Here is a 15,817-nt window from a genome sequence, read left to right on the forward strand (position 1 = left end):
ATTCCGGCCAAAAGCACATTCTTTGGTTGCAGGCTTGTCCCTGGCCCCAGTTGGGGCATGTGCTGGAGGCAACCAATCAGTGTGCCTCTCTCCCCACTTCCACTGGGAAAAGCAATGTAAAAATATCCTTGGGGGAGGGTTAAATTTTTTTTTTTTTTTAATAAGAGGCTTGATTACTGGAAGAGGTGAGTGGGTAGGGGGCAGGCAACCTGATGGTGAAAGAAGGTGGACACTGGTATTAGCGGGAGGTGCGGGTGGAAAGGTAGAGCTGAATTAGGAAGGCCCTGGGGACACAGTGGAAGGAGGGCGAGCGGCGAATGATGGAGCCTCAGGCCGGGCAGGTCAGCCTGCAGGATGTAGGTGCTGGCTTCGTCCTGTGCTAGAGACTGTATTCCATTAGTTACACCTCCCAGCCACCTAGGGGGGATGCTACTATCATCTCTATCACAGGGCAGAAAACGGAGCTCAGAGTGGGTCGGCGCTTTGCCCAAAGTCACACAGCGAGGAAGGGGCCGTGCTGGTGTTTCCGACTCTGACCCCAGTCGGGCCTCGCACGGCCTGCGCCTGCGCCTGCGCCTGCCCCGGGCCCTGCGCCTGCACCTGCGCCTGCACCTGCGCCTGCCCCGGGCCCTGCGCCTGCACCTGCACCTGCGCCTGCACCTGCGCGTGCGCCTGCCCCGGGCCCTGCGCCTGCACCTGCACCTGCACCTCGGAACCCCACTTTGCTCCAGCCCCGTCCCCAATATCTGAGAACGAACAGCGAGGAGGTAAGAATGTGCCCGCGGCCCCGCAGCGTGGCTCGGTGCTTGAGCGTGGACCCACGAACCAGGAGGTCGCGGCCGGGCTCCCGGTCAGGGCACGTGCCCGGGGTGCGGGCGCGTGGGGCGTGCAGGAGGCAGCCGATCCATGACTCTCACCGTGGATGTTTCTCTCTCCCCCCCCTTCCTCTCTCTGAAATCAATAAAAACATTAAAAAAAAAGCGCGTCCCCGCGCAGCGCCCTTAGGCCAGCGCCACCCGCTGGCAGCCTCAGTCATCACACCCTCCAACCGGCCTCGGCTCCGCCACCGGGAGGCTCCACGGAGCCCCGCGCGCATGCGCGAGGCCGGGGGCTGGGGCGGGCCCGAGACCCAGGCTCGCGAGGGCCCCCGACGCCCAGTTACCTGCGGGGCGGGGCCTGGGGGCGGGGCGGTTACCGGCTGCGCGCGCGCCGGCCCCGCCCCCGCCTCGCAGGCACCTGTTGGCTCGAGGGCCCACTCGGCCGCAGCCGCCACCCAATCGGCAGCCGCCCTGGCCCAGCGCGACCCCGCCCACGCCCCGGCGTCGCCAATCGCCGGGCGGCCGCGGCCGCGCTCCCTCGGAGGGCCCGCCCCCGGCGCGTCTTCCGGGTGGGGCCCGGGGCGAGGCGATGGCGCCCTGGGCGCTGCTGAGCGCGGGCGTCCTGGTGCGCTCCGGGCACACGGTGCTGACCTGGGGCATCACGCTGGTGCTCTTCCTGCACGACACGGGTGAGCCGCGCCCGGGCCTCGCCGCCCCGCCCCGGGCACCCCGCAGCTGCCCCCGGCGCCCCTCGTCGACCCCGCGCCCCCTGGCCCGGCCGGGGCCCGTCCCCCCAGGACCCCTGCGGTGGCCACCGGGCCCCACGGCCGACGCAGCCCCCCGAGCTCGCGCCCCCCCAGCGGCTCTGAGGATGGGGGCCGCGAGCTCCCCAAGTCCAGGCCCCGCCCGCAGGCCAGGGCGCACCCCGCGGCGGGGGCCTCTCCTGCGGGGCCGCCCCCCGCCCCCTGCCCCGGGCCCCGTCGGCCCGCAGACCCTGCCCTGCGCTGCCCCAGCTCAGACCCCCCCCCCGGCCCTGGACTGGGGGGTCCTCGCTTCCTCTAAGGCCCCTCAAGTCTCCGCCACCGTCCACATCTTCACCCTAAAACCCTGCTCCGTCTCCCCAGCAGAAAGAACCCCCAGCCCCCCCTTTTTACAACCAAGGGGCGCCAGAGCTGTTGGCTCTGCTGTGTGGGTGCCTCACACCTCTCAGGCCTTAGCCCCCCACTTCCCCCCCAAATCCTCAGTCACCTCCTTGGGCTGGACCCTTCCTGGCCGGCCGCCCTCCCCTCAGGGGCTCCCCTATGGCGGAGCCGGAGGCAGGGACCCCTCCTTCCTGGCCCCCACATTGTCCGGGCCCTTCACCCCCTGGCCCCCATGTGCCCATCTCCTCTCCATCCCCCCCCCCTTGTCCGGCCACCTCCCTCCCCCGTCCACGCAGCCTGTGCGCCTCCAGGCTTCCCCGCTGGTCCCCCGTCTCTTCTCCCCACTGGGCAGGTTTCCAGAAACAGATCTCGCCCTACAACCTTCCATGACTCCCTGTTGCCCTCCAGGGAGAGTAGAGATGAACTGTGTGTTTGGGGGTGGGGGGTGGGGTTCTGGTTCCAAACTTCTCAGTAACTTATGTGAGACACACACCTCACCCCCCATCACACCCCATCCCCAGGCCTTTGCTCAGCCAGGGGCACACCCCCCCTCCCCCCCGAAACACACCCGCTCACCCAGCCCTGCCTCACTCTCCTCCTCTGGCCTCGGCAGCCCTGCGACAGTGGGAAGAGCAGGGGGAGCTGCTGCTGCCCCTCACCTTCCTGCTCCTGGTGCTGGGCTCCCTGCTGCTCTACCTGGCCGTGTCACTCATGGACCCGGGCTACGTGAACATCCAGCCCCAGCCCCAGGTAACCCGGGCGCCCCTGAGCCCCTCCTCCCACCAGCAGGGAACCAGAGGCCCCAGTAACAGCCTCACGCCAGGTTGTGTGTGGAGGGCTCTTCTGGGACATCTCAGTGCATCCCCTTGCCAGCCCTAGAAACCCGTCCTACACGGAGGAAATCACCAAGGCCCAGAGAGGGAAAGCAACTGGCCCAGGTCACACAGCCTCACTCGGTCCGGGGCACTCTGCCCCACTCTACCACCTGCATTACACAATGGATGGACCCCAAAATGTGTTCACCAGCCATCTGCCTCCCAAGGGGACCCCATCTTATGCTCTGTCCCCCATTTTCAGGAGGAGGTCAAGGAGGAGCAGACAGCCATGGTTCCACAGGCCATCCCCCTTCGGCGCTGCAGATACTGCATGGTGCTGGTCGGTGACTCGGGGACTTCCCGGGAGGGGTCGGGGGCAAGGTCAACACCCTCTAACCGCCTCCTGCCCCAGCGCCTTGGCCTCACCCCTCCAGGAAGTCCTCCCGTATTCAGGCCTCAACCTCCCGCCCTCCTCCCTGCCCTCACTGTTGGTCCGGAGTGGGGCCAGCGTCGAGCCTGAGCCTCTGCCCACAGCAGCCCCTGAGGGCCCGGCACTGCCGTGAGTGCCGCCGCTGTGTCCGCCGCTACGATCACCACTGCCCCTGGATGGAGAACTGCGTGGGGGAGCGGAACCACCCACTCTTCGTGGTCTACCTGGCGCTACAGCTGGTGGTGCTTCTGTGGGGCCTGTACCTGGCATGGTGGGTCCCGCCACGGCCCTGCGTGGGGGGAGGGCGGGCAGCACTCGCCCGCCGGGTGTGTTCAGCCGGGGCTCCCTCCTTAGGGGCCTTGGGCGGAGCCCCTGCTCACCTGGGCTCCCCGGGGCCCCACGCCTGTGCTGCCCCCAGGTCTGGCCTCCGGTTCGTCCAGCCCTGGGGGCTGTGGCTGCGGTCCAGCGGGCTCCTGTTTGCCACCTTCCTGCTGCTCTCGCTCTTCTCCACGGTGACCGGCCTGCTCCTGGCCTCGCACCTCTACCTGGTGGCCAGCAACACCACCACCTGGGAGTTCATCTCCTCGCACCGCATCACCTACCTCCGCCAGCGCCCCGGCAACCCCTTCGACCGCGGCCTGACCAGCAACCTGGCGCACTTCTTCTGTGGATGGCCCCCGGGGTCCTGGGAGACCCTCTGGGCCGAGGAGGAGGAGGGTGAGGGCAGCAGCCAGGCAGTTTAGGGTCACGGGAGGCAGATCCACCATCTTGTGCCTCAAAACTGGACGGGCTGGGGCTCCTCACCTCTGCCCACACCTCAGCCTCAGAGCAGACTGACCACAGGGACCCTCCCGCCCGTGGGCAGTTCTGCCTCCAGAGGAAGGAGCGGGGGAGCCGGGGCTCCTGAGACCTCCACCCCACCCCAAGCCACATGCCTCCAGTGCAGTTTTATAAATTTAATAATCCATAAAGCAAGTCAACTATTAAAAAACAAACCAGGTCACTCCTCACTGTGTCACCCTTTGCGGTCCAGGTCTGGCCGGGAAGCAGAGGAGTGTGGGCTTAGGGAAGGGAGCACCCTTCCCAGTGACTGAGCCCAGCACAAAGCACCCCACGGCCACCACCTCGTCACGAGGGCCGGTAAATGCCAGGCGAGGCCGGGGTCTCCAGGGCAGGGTGCGCAGCTGGGCGGGCGGGTGGGTGCGTGAGGCTCTAACAGTCTGGGGGACAGGACAGGACGTGGGGAAAGGCCCTCAGGGCTCCAGGAACCGCTCTGACACGAAGTCGAAGTCCCGGAAGGCGGCCTGTTGGCGAGCAGTGAGGGGGCTGCGGGGGTCCGGTGGGGTCAGGGCGGGCGCCAGCCCCGTGAACTCGCCCTCGAAGTAGCGCAGGTCCGTGGGGCCACAGAGGGCGGGTGCGAAGGGGGGCTGGACAGCACGGGCAAGCAGAGCCTGCCAGTCGGTGGTCTGGGGAAGAGCAGAGGGGCCTGAGGTGACAGGAGTGGCAGGCCAGGGGGTCCCTCAACACCTCCCGCTGCACGGGGACTGGGAACCCTGCGGGGGCCACTCACCCTGAAGAAAGGCTGTGTCTTGATCTCCTCGGCGTCCTGCTCACCTGCCCCCAGGCGCTTCTCCGGGCACTTCTGGAGGAGCTGGGCAAGCAAACAGGTGCTGAGGGCACCGGCCCAGGCACTGCCGCCTCCCCAGGGACCCCGCCTGAGCTGGGCCCCAGGGCCCCAAGGACGGGCGGTGATGGCACAGCCGCAACCAAGACGGCCAACAGGCGCAGCCCCGGACGCTGTGGCCTTTACCTGCAGAATGAGCTCCAGCGCCTGCGCCGACAGGAAGCGGGGCCGTGGGACCTCGGCGTTGACGATGCAGTCGAACACCTCCTCCTCGGTGTCCCCCGGGAAAGGGCACTGCGGGGAGGGGGGGGCGGACTCAGCGGGGTGCACAGGCCACGCCCGCCTAGAGGCCCTGGCAGCCCGCGTCCCGCACTCACCTCGCCCACCAGCATCTCATAGAGCAACACGCCCAGCCCCCACCAGTCCACAGCCCGCGTGTAGGCCTCCTGGGTCAGCACCTCGGGGGCCAGGAACTCCGGGGTGCCACAGAAGGTGCTGGTCCGATCCCCAAAGCCGATCCCTGCAAACCAACACCCACGCCAATGCCGGCTCAGTGTGTCTGGCCCGCAGAGACCTCTGTGGCTGTAAGAACCAACAGCGGCCCGGCCAGCGGGCTCCGGGGCTGAGCGCTGACCCCTGCACCGGAGGTCGGCACCACACTCAGGTTGCTGGCTTGAGCCAACTTATATGGACGTTTCTCTCTCACGGCTGTTCCTCTCTCCCTGTCCCTCTCTCTCTAAAATCAATGAAAATGTAATAAGCCCTTGCCCGTGTGGCTCAGTGGTTAGAGCATCGGCCTGTGGCCTGAAGGGTCCCGGGTTCAATTCCAGCCTAGGGCGCTTAAAATAAATACATAAAAATGTACCAGAAAAAAAAGAAGCAACAGCCAACCCTCGTGCCCCCATGTACCGAATCTGTGCCCGGCCCAGCCCCAATTCTTGGAGGGGGGCCGGTTTTCAAGCCACCTAACGGAGAAGGGCAGAGTCTCAGCCAAGCTCCCACGCCAAGGTCATGAAGGAAGCAGAGCCCGGTGCCCTCCCCCAGCTCTGAGCACAGGCTGTCCCTTGGGCCAAGGGCAAGCTAGGGCTCTTCAGGGCCTGCAGGGTTGGGACGGAAGCACCAGTGTGTCCAGCTGGTCCGTGGACCCCGGGTGGGGGTGGGGAGATTCCCCGGGAGAGTGCCACTTGCCCACCGCCCTGCTGGCCTGGACCAGGTGAGGAAGGCTGGAGGCCTCGGACCCTGGACAGGAGACACCCACCTTCCTTACATAGTCCAAAGTCCGCAATCTTCAGGAAACCCTCGGCGTCCAGCAGAAGATTGTCCAACTTAAGGTCCCTGGGGGTGAGGGGGGCAGGTCAAAGGGGCCCCGGGAGCAGCGGCACCTGCCCCCGCCCTCCCCCAGCATCTCAGGGGTGAGTTACCTGTAAACTACTTTCTTCTCGTGCAAGAACTGCAGCCCCAGGACCACGCAGGCCAGGTAGAACCTGGAGGGGGGTTTAGGGGAAGTTTAGGCCCCGGACAGTGGAGGGAGGGCAGGGAGCCATCAGGACGGCCACGGCCTGGGGACCCTTGGGTGTCCCAGCCAGAGTCAGATGTGGGCGAGAGACTGGGCCCACCCTCAGGCGGGGGGCGGGGCTCCTCCAGACAACAGCCCCAAGGTTGTCGTGAGGCTGCTGCCAGCTGGCAGCTGCCCTTCCTGGGATCGCGGGTGGTGCCGGGGGACCGTGTGGAGCTCTCGTGCCTATTCTCCCCGCCTCCTCCCAGCAGCCAGCGTCGACCTATGAACCAGGAGATCGGAGATCGCGGTTCGACGCCCGGTCAGGGCACGTGCCCGGGTTGCGGGCTCCAGCCCCAGGGTGGGCCGTGCGGGAGGCAGCCGATCAATGACTCTCATCATCGATGCTTCTCTCTCTCTCTCCCTTCCTCTCTCTGAAATCAATAAAAACATATTTTTAAAAATATATATATATTTTTTAAGAAAAAGAACTCCAGCTGCCAGTCACTTACTATCCACCGGTCCCTACGCTCGGCAATTCGTAAACGTTACTCTTATCTACGTGAGAAGCCTGTGAAACAGTTACTATCGCCGGGATTCACAGCTCCACAAACGGAGGCCCGAGGTCACAAATGCTGGGAGCTGATAACCAGGATTTGAACGGAGGCCCCCCGACTCCCTGGAAGCAGCAGGGTGAGGGGGGCCCGGGCGCGGGGAACAGGGAAGGCTCATTGTCGGAGGCAGACAAGGGGACGGAGACCCACCGGGCCTGGGGCTCAGGGAAAACGTCTTCGTGGATCTGCATCATGAGGTCGCCGCCCGGCGCGAACTCGGTCACGAAGCAGGCGTGGCTGGCGGTCTGGAAGCAGGCCAGGAGGGACAGCAGGAAGGGGTGCCCCGTGCGGCCCACAGCCTCCAGGATTCGCTTCTCGCAGTACAAGCTGCGGGGAGGGGTGGGCTTCAGGAGGGAGGGAAGCCTCCGCCAGCCGCGCCCGCCACCCACAGGACACCCCACCCTCGCTGCGTCTCCAGTCAAAGGGCCGGCAGCTACGGACAGTGACGGTTTCTACGGATCAGGGGCTCGCACGGGTCATTTAACCTGCACAGCCACCACTATCCCATTTTACAGATGAGGAAACTGAGGTGCGGAGATGAGGAGGGACCTGCCCACGGGCACACCGTTAACTGCAGGTGCTAAATAAAAAGAGCCCAGGCCTGGCTGGCCCCAGATTGACCCCTTCAGAGCCCTGGGAGCATTCGGCTGCCTTCTGGTGCCAACAGCCCAGGCCAGCCGTGCTGGGCACCCTGCAGGACCAGGTGCCCCCTGGCATCACGACACACCTCTCCATCTCGTCCCGGCTCAGCACCTCCTGCTTCTTCAGGGCTTTGATGGCATAATATCTCCCTGTCCCCTTGAACTGCACCAGGAGAACCTGGGGACCAGGGAGAGGGTGGGCTCCAGCTGGGCAGCACAGAAGAGCCTCTCCTCCCACCTGCTACCTCACGATCACAGCGTCCTCCTAGCTCATGCGCTGAGGGCTGTCCCCCCCACCCGGCCGCACCCTCCCTGTCCACTACCTTCCCGAAGTGTCCCCGACCCAGCACGGCCAAGCAGCGGAAGTCCTGGAGCCGGAGGGGTTTCCTGCAGGAGAGAGAGGGCAGAGGAAGCCCCTGGACAAGGGCCGGGCCTCCATCCACCAAGAACCACTCCAAACCCTTCGTGCCCAGGCCTGGCCTGTCCCTACGCATGGGGCTGGGGAGCCTGGCTGGGGGCTCCCAGGCCAGCAGTTGTCTAGAGTCCGGCCTACAGCTGGAGCTCAATAATGTTGGTTCGGAGAGTGAGAACCTGAGCGCGAGCAGGTAACAGGCCCAGGAGCCCGGGTGATGTCCGAGTGGGCACAGGGAAGCGCTCAGTAAGTGGGCGCCGTCTTAACCGTGAAGGGGAGCTGGGGGGAGCGTGTACCTGGTGGCTGAGGCTGGCAGAGATGCCCTGGGTCGAGTCCTGGGCTCCATGTGGGGGCGTTTGGTGCGCTGTGAGGGCAGAGGGGCTCAGGACAGAGCAGGGCTTCCTTCCTCTGTCCCTCCGGCTCTGCCACCCCCAGCCCGGCACCCCCAGGGCTCCCAGCGCCCCTCACCGGCGTCTCCTCGAGCGTTGGCTCCTTGGGCAAGTAGAGGCGGGGGGGCTTGGGGGGGGGCCTCATCTCTTCTCGGAGGAGAGTCTTTTTGGGTGGGAAACGACTACGGGGAGGAAGCACACACATGGTGGGGGCACAGGCAGGCAGAACAGCCGGGGGACGGACACACAGCCGCGCTGAGAGAGGGACAGAGGGTCAGAGGGAAAGGGACGCCGATGGCACCCGAGGGGCGGGCACTGCAGGGAAGCAGGCAGGCGCGGAGGGTGGCTCCTCACCTGGGTGAGGCAGGGCTGGCAGCCCCCCGAGGTGAGGCGGGGGCCTGGGGGCGCCCTTTGGGGGGGCTGATCGTGGTTGGGGAGCTGCAGGGAGGCAGCAGGTTCATGACCAAGCGCCCCCAGGCCGCCACGCTGAGGTTCATCTGGGACGCCCTCAGGAAGTCCTGACCTGGGGCAACAGCGGGGTTCAGTCCCAGGGCCCCGACGCCCCTGCCCCATTCCCAGGACACACAGCCCTGTCCTGTCCGTACCCCTGCGTTTAGAGAAAATGCGTTTCTGCCTCTGTAGCCGGGGCCTCCTCTCAATGACGGGGTCACAGAAGGTTACCTGCAGGGGCAGGAGGCAGGGCTGAAGGCCAGTCCCCTCCCTCCCCACCCGCCAGGATCCCAGCCTGAGCCCCCGCCTCCCCCACGTCCACGACGCAAGAGCCAGAAGGGCCCAGAGAGACGATTCGATGTCCTCATTGACCCCAGCGGGGAAACTGAGGCCTGGAGAAGAGAGGCACTTGTCTCAGGTCCCACAGGAAGCAGGGCAGTCAGGCCAAGGACACGGGCCTCTAGACTCCCATGAGGTCCTCAGAGGGGGCCTGGGAATCTCTTTTTGGAGACCTCCTCCCTCCAGGCCTCACTTTCCACTCCTCTGATGGAGCCAGGAACCCACAAAGTCAGAAGACAGGGGTTAGTGGGCACCTGGGCAAAGAGCAGCCCCTGCGGGACCAGGCTGAGGCTGAGCTGGTGACAGGCGTTGTCCAGGAAGTCCTCCAGCCGCAGGAAGGCCACGCCGCACAGCTGTCGCCAGTCCCGCCAGCGCACCCCGATCTCCAGCTCCCGGGCCTGTATGGGAAAGGCCAGGTTGAAGAAGGGGCCGGCCTTCTACCCCGCGCTCCAAAGTCACCCCTGGCCTCCCAAGGGCCAGCCTCACCCGGTCCAGGGGCATCACAAAGGTCTGGTCCCAGGACTGCTTGGCCACCGGCCCCCAACCCGTCTGTCCCACGACGCGATTGTCCACCTTTAGCACGGCCAGCACCTCACCTGCGGGGCCAGAGCCAGGGCTCAGGGAAGGCCCGGAGCGGGGGTCCTCTGCTGCCCCCCAGCCCCCTGCAGCCCCTTACTCACTGGCCAGCTCGCCTCCGCCACGCTCCTGCCTGGCCCTGCCCCGAAGCCAGCCGTGGGAGGCGCTCCCGGCCAGTGCGGTCACCGGGGACCGGCCGGGCACGGCTGTCAGCAGCTGCTCACAGCCCAGGAGGTGGACCTGCAGCGTCCCTGTGGGAACACGGGGGGAGGGGGGACGTCATCAGGTGCGGTCCTCCCTCTGCCGCCACCTGTGGGCCCCTGGAGCCCCAGAAACACAACCTTCTCCTAGAGACGGCTGACCCCAGAGCCTCCCACATTAGGCCCTGGCAGCCGCCTGCCAGCCTCCAGGCCGACCAGCTCGCCCTCCTCTCCTGAGCACTGTCCATGAGTTGGGGGCAGCAGGGACCCACAGGCGGAGAAATAAGACTCAGGCCTCAGCCAGGCCACATGGAGCCGTAGGGCGTGATGACAGGCTGCCCAGGGCCCGGCACCTGGGGGGCACCATGGCACAGACAAGAGCTCGCGGAGCTGGAAGCCTGGCTGCCTATCTTACCCACCCTCCTCCCTGCGCCTCAATTTCCCCATCTGTACAGAGGAAATGAGTCTCGGCTCCGTCCCACCTCCCAAAGGGAGACAAAGGGTGTTTTGCCAAACAAGTGGACTCAATGTTAGGGTCACTAGACTTCTGTCCCTCAGAGGATAGAGGAAGCAGCAGGGCTCTAGCAGTTTTGGAGGAAATAGACTGGGCCAAAGAACATCATTTAGGGAGCCCAGGCCTGGGGGTTACACTCCCAGGGACCTTATAAAGAAGGCAGCGGCCTGGGCTGGAAGATTATTGTGGGAGGAACGAGGAACTAAGGTGTTTAGCCAGGACCCAGGAAAGGCAGTGGCCCCAAGTAGCTCACTTCTAGGCCTTTTAACAGGTCGTCTCCCCTGCCTTCCCCACCCCATCGGTTTGGCCAAATCCCACAAGCCCTGCAAGGCCAAGCTCAGACACCACCTCCTCCAGGAAGCATTCCTGATTTCCCAAGGCCTGGTGAGGGGCCCACCCGGCCCCTGTACTTCCCCCTCTCAGCTCTGCTCACGGTGGGAGGCGGCCTGAGTGCCCTGCACCAGCTCGGGCAGGAAGGCGCTCGGCCCCCTAGTTGGTGCTGTGTCCCAGGTGGGAAGCTCAGGGCTCCCAAGTCTGTACTCTGAGATTATCTACTGACTGCAGCTCAGCTGCCGCTATACAGAGACAGATCCAACTTGGGATAAAAAGAACTCTGTAATAGTCCACGCCGCCCAGGACTGGGCACCAAGGCCGCCGGGGCTGGGAGCTCCCTGACACTGGCGCCTCGAGCATCACCATGGCTACTCGTTTAAACAACAGCTTCAGGGACAGAGGGCCAACTGTGCCCGCAGAGCGAAGTCAGTGCTGTCATTGCCCCCATTTTACAGGTGGGAAAACAGGTCTGGAGAAAGGATGGCGATTGCCCCAGGCCTCACAGCTAGGGAGGGAGTGGCGGGGCCGGGATTGGGACCGTTCTCCAAAGTCCTTCCCAGCTTTATTTCAGTCCTTTCTGGGAGGGTAAGAGCTCTGAAGCGGGAGGGACCCCTGGCTACCTGTCAAGGCGACTGGCTTTACAAGCATCCCTGAAGGCTGGGGGCTCCCAGACACCGCAGTCCGCAGCTCCCGGGCCACTCTGCCGCGCAGAGGGTGGGCAGGAGGCAGGCCCTCCAGCAGCCGCTCCAAGGCCAGCCGCAGGAGGTCCAGTTTCTGGGAGGACTCCTGGAGCTGGGCCTGAGCCTGCAGAGGGGACAAGGCCCGTGGGGTATGGGGCGTGGGGACACTGCCTCAGGCCACCCCAATGGGGTTTAGACAGAATGAGCCTCCCGTTTCCCCGCTGCCACCCGGCGCGGCCAGTCCACGGCGCTCCCTGCCGCCGCAGAGGGGGGCATGGGAACAAGGGGAGAGGAGCGCCAAGGGGAGTCCGTGGTGGCCTGACCTCGGCCAGCGCCTTGCGGTCCTGTGTTCGCCGGCCACCCAGCAGCTTCACCACATTCTTGGCCCCTCTGGCCACGGCGGCCTCAATGCACAGCCGATGCCTCAGCTCCTCCGCCAGCAGCTCAGGACCTGGAAGGAGGGTTAGCCCTCAGGCCCATGCCCTCCTCCGCCCTGCCCATCCCCGCCTCTCAGGTCCCCTCACCTGGTTCAGGGGACCCGCTGGCCTCCAGGCTGCTGATCTTCATTCGCAGCAGGGCCACCTTCAGCTGGCTGTCCCGCAGCATCTGCTGGGCAGCTGCCAGGAGCTTCCTCTCCTAAAGGGTCCTGACATCAGCTGGCCCAGAGCCTCCCTGGTCAGACCGGAGCCAAGCCTCCCCCACTAGGCCAGGGTTGAAGCCAAGCCTCCCTCAGGAGGCCAGATAAAGAGAGAAGCCTCCCTTGTTAGACTAGGAAGGGACAGAGCCTCCCCCATCAGACCAGATAAGGGCTGAGGTGAAGCCCCCTCCAGTGCGTCAGGACGGAGCCTCCCACTTCATGCTGGGGGCGGGCTGGGCCTCCTCGACCAGGCTGGGAACTTCAGTGTCCTGTCTTCTCTGTCACACTAGGGGATCGAGCCGGGCCTTCCCCACCAAGTTGGGACTTGGGACAATGCCTTCCCCATCAGCCTAAGGGTTCCGACTGTCCGTCCCTTGTAGGGTCACCCACTGGGTGGCATTTCCCTCTCCGAATAGGAGCTGGAACAGCACCTGCCCTAATAACCCGAGCGCCAAGCGGCTCCCCGTCAGGGCCCAGGAGCCTGACCTTGGGCGTGCCCCTGGCGCAGGTGTGGGTCATGTTCTCGGCCCCCTGCTTCACCTTCAGCTCCACCTGCAGCTGCTTCTGCAGAGCCTCCAGCTGCCGGGCCCGTGACTGCTCCGCCGGAGCCCGGGGTCCCGGGGCCGCAGGTTCTGTGCACAACGCGTGGGGCACGCGCCTGTGAGCCCCTCACCTGCGGTCCAGCCGTCTCCTCCCTCCCCTCCTGGGCAGGGGCGGCCTGAGGCGGCCGCGCGGGGTCAGCGCTCAGGAGCCGGGTTGGCCGGGGCCCCGTCCCCAGGGGCCTGCCCGGCCTCTGCGCTCACCAGCCGGGGGCCCTGGCAGCAGGATGCGGGCATGCAGCTCCTGGAGCTCCCCCTGCAGCTGCTCCAGGCGGCGGTTGGAGGACCGGAGCAGCTGCTGCACGTGGCCCAGGTGGCGGCGGTCTGTGGCCGCCCGCCGCAGGTTCTCCACACCCTCCTTGATTTTGAGCTCCTTCTGGATGGCCCGGCGGATCAGCTCTTTCTCGTCGCCGGGTGGCTGCTGGCCCTCGCCAGGCTGTGGGTTGGCAAAGGAGCAGGCCGCTCAGTGCCCGCTGCCACCAGCCTCCGCGCACCAGGCCGTGGGCGAGGGAGGCGCGGATGGCACCCAGGACCCGCACAGGGGGCCCCCGAAGCCCGGCTGACTGCGGAGGGAGTATCCCCAGGCCGGGTGGAAACCCCAAGGCTATTTCTGCGGCCCAGGCTCCTGTCCTCGGCTCCGAGAAGGGTGAGAGGGAAACGGTTCCTGGTGCGGGCCTGGTGCGGCGGGCGGCCAGGGTCCCCGGTCAGGGCTTTGCCTACGAGACTCCGTCAACCCCGACAGCAACCCCACGCGGTGGGTGCAGTTACCAGCTCCCTCGCAGTCGAGGGGAGAAAACTGAGGCACAGAGAGGTCTGGCGACCTGCCCGCTGGCCACCGCCTCTTGGGCCCTGCCAGCCGCGCTTCGGGGGCCGCCGCTCTCAGGCTGGGGCTCAGGCTCCGACCTGGGCCAGAAAACAGGCTAAGGATTCCCTCCAGGTCAGGGGGCAGCTGGAGGCCCGAGGAGGGGCTGGGGCGAGCCGGGGAGGGACGCAGAAGGACCGGGAAAGTCTCGGGGGGCTGCCCCCAGCTCAGCTCCCGGGAGGAAGCAGCCGCTTTCCCACCGCTTCGCCCCCGGCGGGAGCAAGGAGGGAAACCTCCCTCCCGGGCCACTGCGAACCAGCGGTGCCAACGCTGACCTCAGCCGGGCCCGGCCCCTCCGAGGGGCTCCTCCAGGCCCCTACCTCCGGGCTGTCCATCTCCCGGGCTCGGGGACCCCCCCGCCGGGCCTCAGGCAGCCCGGGCGCAGGGTGGGGCGCAGGAAATCCTCTGCCGGCTGCGGCGGGGCCGAGCCAAGGGCCGAGCGAACAAAGGTCCCGTGGAGCTGGGGGCCCGGCCGCCGGGGTCCTGAGTCACCGGCCGCCCCGCTGGGCGGAGGTTCACAGGAAATAGGAAAATGTGCACAAGGCGCCGCCGGAGGGCGGAGGGCCGGGGGGGCTCCTCCTGCCCTGGGCCGGGCCCCGCTCGCCCCCCGCGCCCCCCGCGCCCCCCGCGCCCCCCGCAGGGGCGCACGCACCGGGCCCTGCGCCCCGACGGCCGCCCCGACGGCCGGGGCCGCGCCCCCCGCGGGCCCCCCCCCCCCGCGGGGTCTCCAGCCCCGGGCCCCTCCCAAGGTGCCCGCACGCGCCCCCCTCCGGGTCCCGGCCGGTGCCCGCGGGCCTGGGGGTCCCACCGGGAGGGGCCAGACGCGCCCCCGGCTGCCCCGCCTGGGGTTCCGGGCCAACGGGGGATTCGGGGACGTTTGCGGGGGACACGAGCGACTTGCGCCCCGCGAAGGGGCGGGAGGGCCCGGGCGGGGGCTGGGAAGGGACGCGGGGCGGCGCTGGGGACCCCGCCGGGCGCCCCCGCCCCCTCCGGCGCCCCGCCGCTCACCTGCCGCGCCCCCGGCTCCATGGCGCCGCCCGACCCGCCGGGACTCGGGGCTTCGGCCTCCGCGGGGAGCCGCAGGTCGGGGGGCCTCCGGGCCGGACCCCGCGGCTCCGCCCCCGCCCGGGGCCACGGCGCAGCCAGGACCCCCGCCCCGCGGTGCGACCCAGCGGCCCTCGCCCCGGCCGCCCGTCCCCCGCGCGGCACCGACCCGTCCGGGGACCCGGCGCAGGACGCGCATTTCCCGGGCCGGGCGCTCCGGCCGCCGCGTGCTCGAGGGGCGGGTCCGAGGGGCGAGGGCGCCGCCTGCCGGCCGCGGGGCTGCCTGGGGCGGGTCAGCCGGGGCCGGTCAGCCGCCTCCGCCTCGGACCCCCCCCCCCCCCGCCCCTGAACTCTCCCTCCCGTCCGCGTCCGAGGGGCTGACCCCGCACCTGCCCCCGCGGGTCCGTGGCCCTGCCCAGCGGCTGGAGAGCGCGCTCCTGGAGGGGAGCCTGGGGGGCGCCCGAGCTCACCTCCCGGGGTTCGCCAGACGGCCCCGTGCCCATCCCGGGGTTCGCCAGACGGCCCCGTGCCCATCCCGGGGTTCGCCAGAGGGCCCCGTGCCCATCCCGGGGTTCGGCAGGACGGCCCCGTGCCCATCCCGGGGCTCGCCAGGCAGCCTGTGCCCATCCCGGGGCTCGCCAGGCAGCCTGTGCCCATCCCGGGGTTCGCCAGAGGGCCCCGTGCCCATCCCGGGGTTCGCCAGAGGGCCCCGTGCCCATCCCGGGGTTCGGCAGGACAGCCCCGTGCCCATCCCGGGGTTCGGCAGGACAGCCCCGTGCCCATCCCGGGGTTCGGCAGGACGGCCCCGTGCCCCCACCACTGGGCCCCAATGGAGCTTTCTGCCTCAGCCAGCGCCACTGTGCCCCGGCCACTGTCCTGAGGAGCCCTTGTCCCCAGCTGGACTCGGACCCCAGGGCCACGCTCTAACCACTGAGCCACACCGGCTGGGGCCCTCCGGTGCTTTCACTGAGGAAACCATGCCAGTGCCTCTTTGCCCTGAGCGCCTCCCTCCCAGGGGACTGGGCAAAGGTGAGATGGGCCACGGGCCCTCCTGGGCGAGGCCCTGCGACGGGAAATCAGCCGAGAGGCATCAGCACCGCAAAGGCGACGTGGGTCTGGGGAACATGCCTCCTTTCCATAGTCGGGGTGTCGGGTCACTTAAGGGCCTACAAACTGGAGTAGTTGAGGGCGACAATAACACAT

The 15,817-nt window shown here is 67.5% G+C and overlaps 2 protein-coding genes across 2 annotated transcripts; one reads left to right on the top strand and one right to left on the bottom strand.

Annotated features, from left to right (window-relative positions):
• Positions 1–1,399: 1,399 nt before the first annotated feature.
• ZDHHC12 (zDHHC palmitoyltransferase 12) lies at positions 1,400–4,200 on the top strand. The gene is made up of 5 exons (XM_087823050.1): positions 1,400–1,507; positions 2,574–2,710; positions 3,038–3,115; positions 3,310–3,476; positions 3,624–4,200. Exons 1-5 carry the CDS (start codon positions 1,408–1,410, stop codon positions 3,946–3,948), a joined length of 807 nt encoding a protein of 268 aa, XP_087679176.1. The 5' UTR covers positions 1,400–1,407; the 3' UTR covers positions 3,949–4,200.
• Positions 4,201–4,397: 197 nt separating this feature from the next.
• On the bottom strand, positions 4,398–15,302 carry PKN3 (protein kinase N3). The gene is made up of 23 exons (XM_087822571.1): positions 15,085–15,302; positions 13,612–13,726; positions 12,913–13,144; positions 12,596–12,741; positions 11,997–12,108; positions 11,796–11,923; positions 11,413–11,596; positions 9,850–9,996; positions 9,656–9,765; positions 9,424–9,567; positions 8,986–9,061; positions 8,735–8,903; positions 8,460–8,562; positions 8,288–8,355; positions 7,903–7,966; positions 7,666–7,757; positions 7,089–7,265; positions 6,251–6,313; positions 6,088–6,164; positions 5,207–5,349; positions 5,016–5,123; positions 4,776–4,856; positions 4,398–4,671 (listed from the first exon to the last, which is right to left on the bottom strand). Exons 1-23 carry the CDS (start codon positions 15,300–15,302, stop codon positions 4,459–4,461), a joined length of 2,970 nt encoding a protein of 989 aa, XP_087678697.1. The 3' UTR covers positions 4,398–4,458.
• Positions 15,303–15,817: the final 515 nt, after the last annotated feature.

The sequence above is a fragment of the Miniopterus natalensis genome, chromosome 12 (assembly GCF_054644295.1).
Source record: "Miniopterus natalensis isolate mMinNat1 chromosome 12, mMinNat1.hap1, whole genome shotgun sequence".
Classification (NCBI taxonomy): domain Eukaryota; kingdom Metazoa; phylum Chordata; class Mammalia; order Chiroptera; family Miniopteridae; genus Miniopterus; species Miniopterus natalensis.

Coding starts and splice junctions, on each gene's coding strand:
- ZDHHC12 (XM_087823050.1), top strand. CDS start 1,408: ATGGCGCCCTGGGCGCTGCTGAGCGCGGGCGTCCTGGTGCGCTCCGGG. Junction 2,711..3,037: donor ACATCCAGCCCCAGCCCCAG/GTAACCCGGGCG, acceptor CCCCATTTTCAG/GAGGAGGTCAAGGAGGAGCA. Junction 3,116..3,309: donor GCAGATACTGCATGGTGCTG/GTCGGTGACTCG, acceptor CTCTGCCCACAG/CAGCCCCTGAGGGCCCGGCA.
- PKN3 (XM_087822571.1), bottom strand. CDS start 15,302: ATGGGCACGGGGCCCTCTGGCGAACCCCGGGATGGGCACAGGCTGCCT. Junction 9,062..9,423: donor AGGGGCTGCTCTTTGCCCAG/GTGCCCACTAAC, acceptor CTGCCCCTGCAG/GTAACCTTCTGTGACCCCGT. Junction 8,356..8,459: donor CAACGCTCGAGGAGACGCCG/GTGAGGGGCGCT, acceptor CTGCCCTCACAG/CGCACCAAACGCCCCCACAT.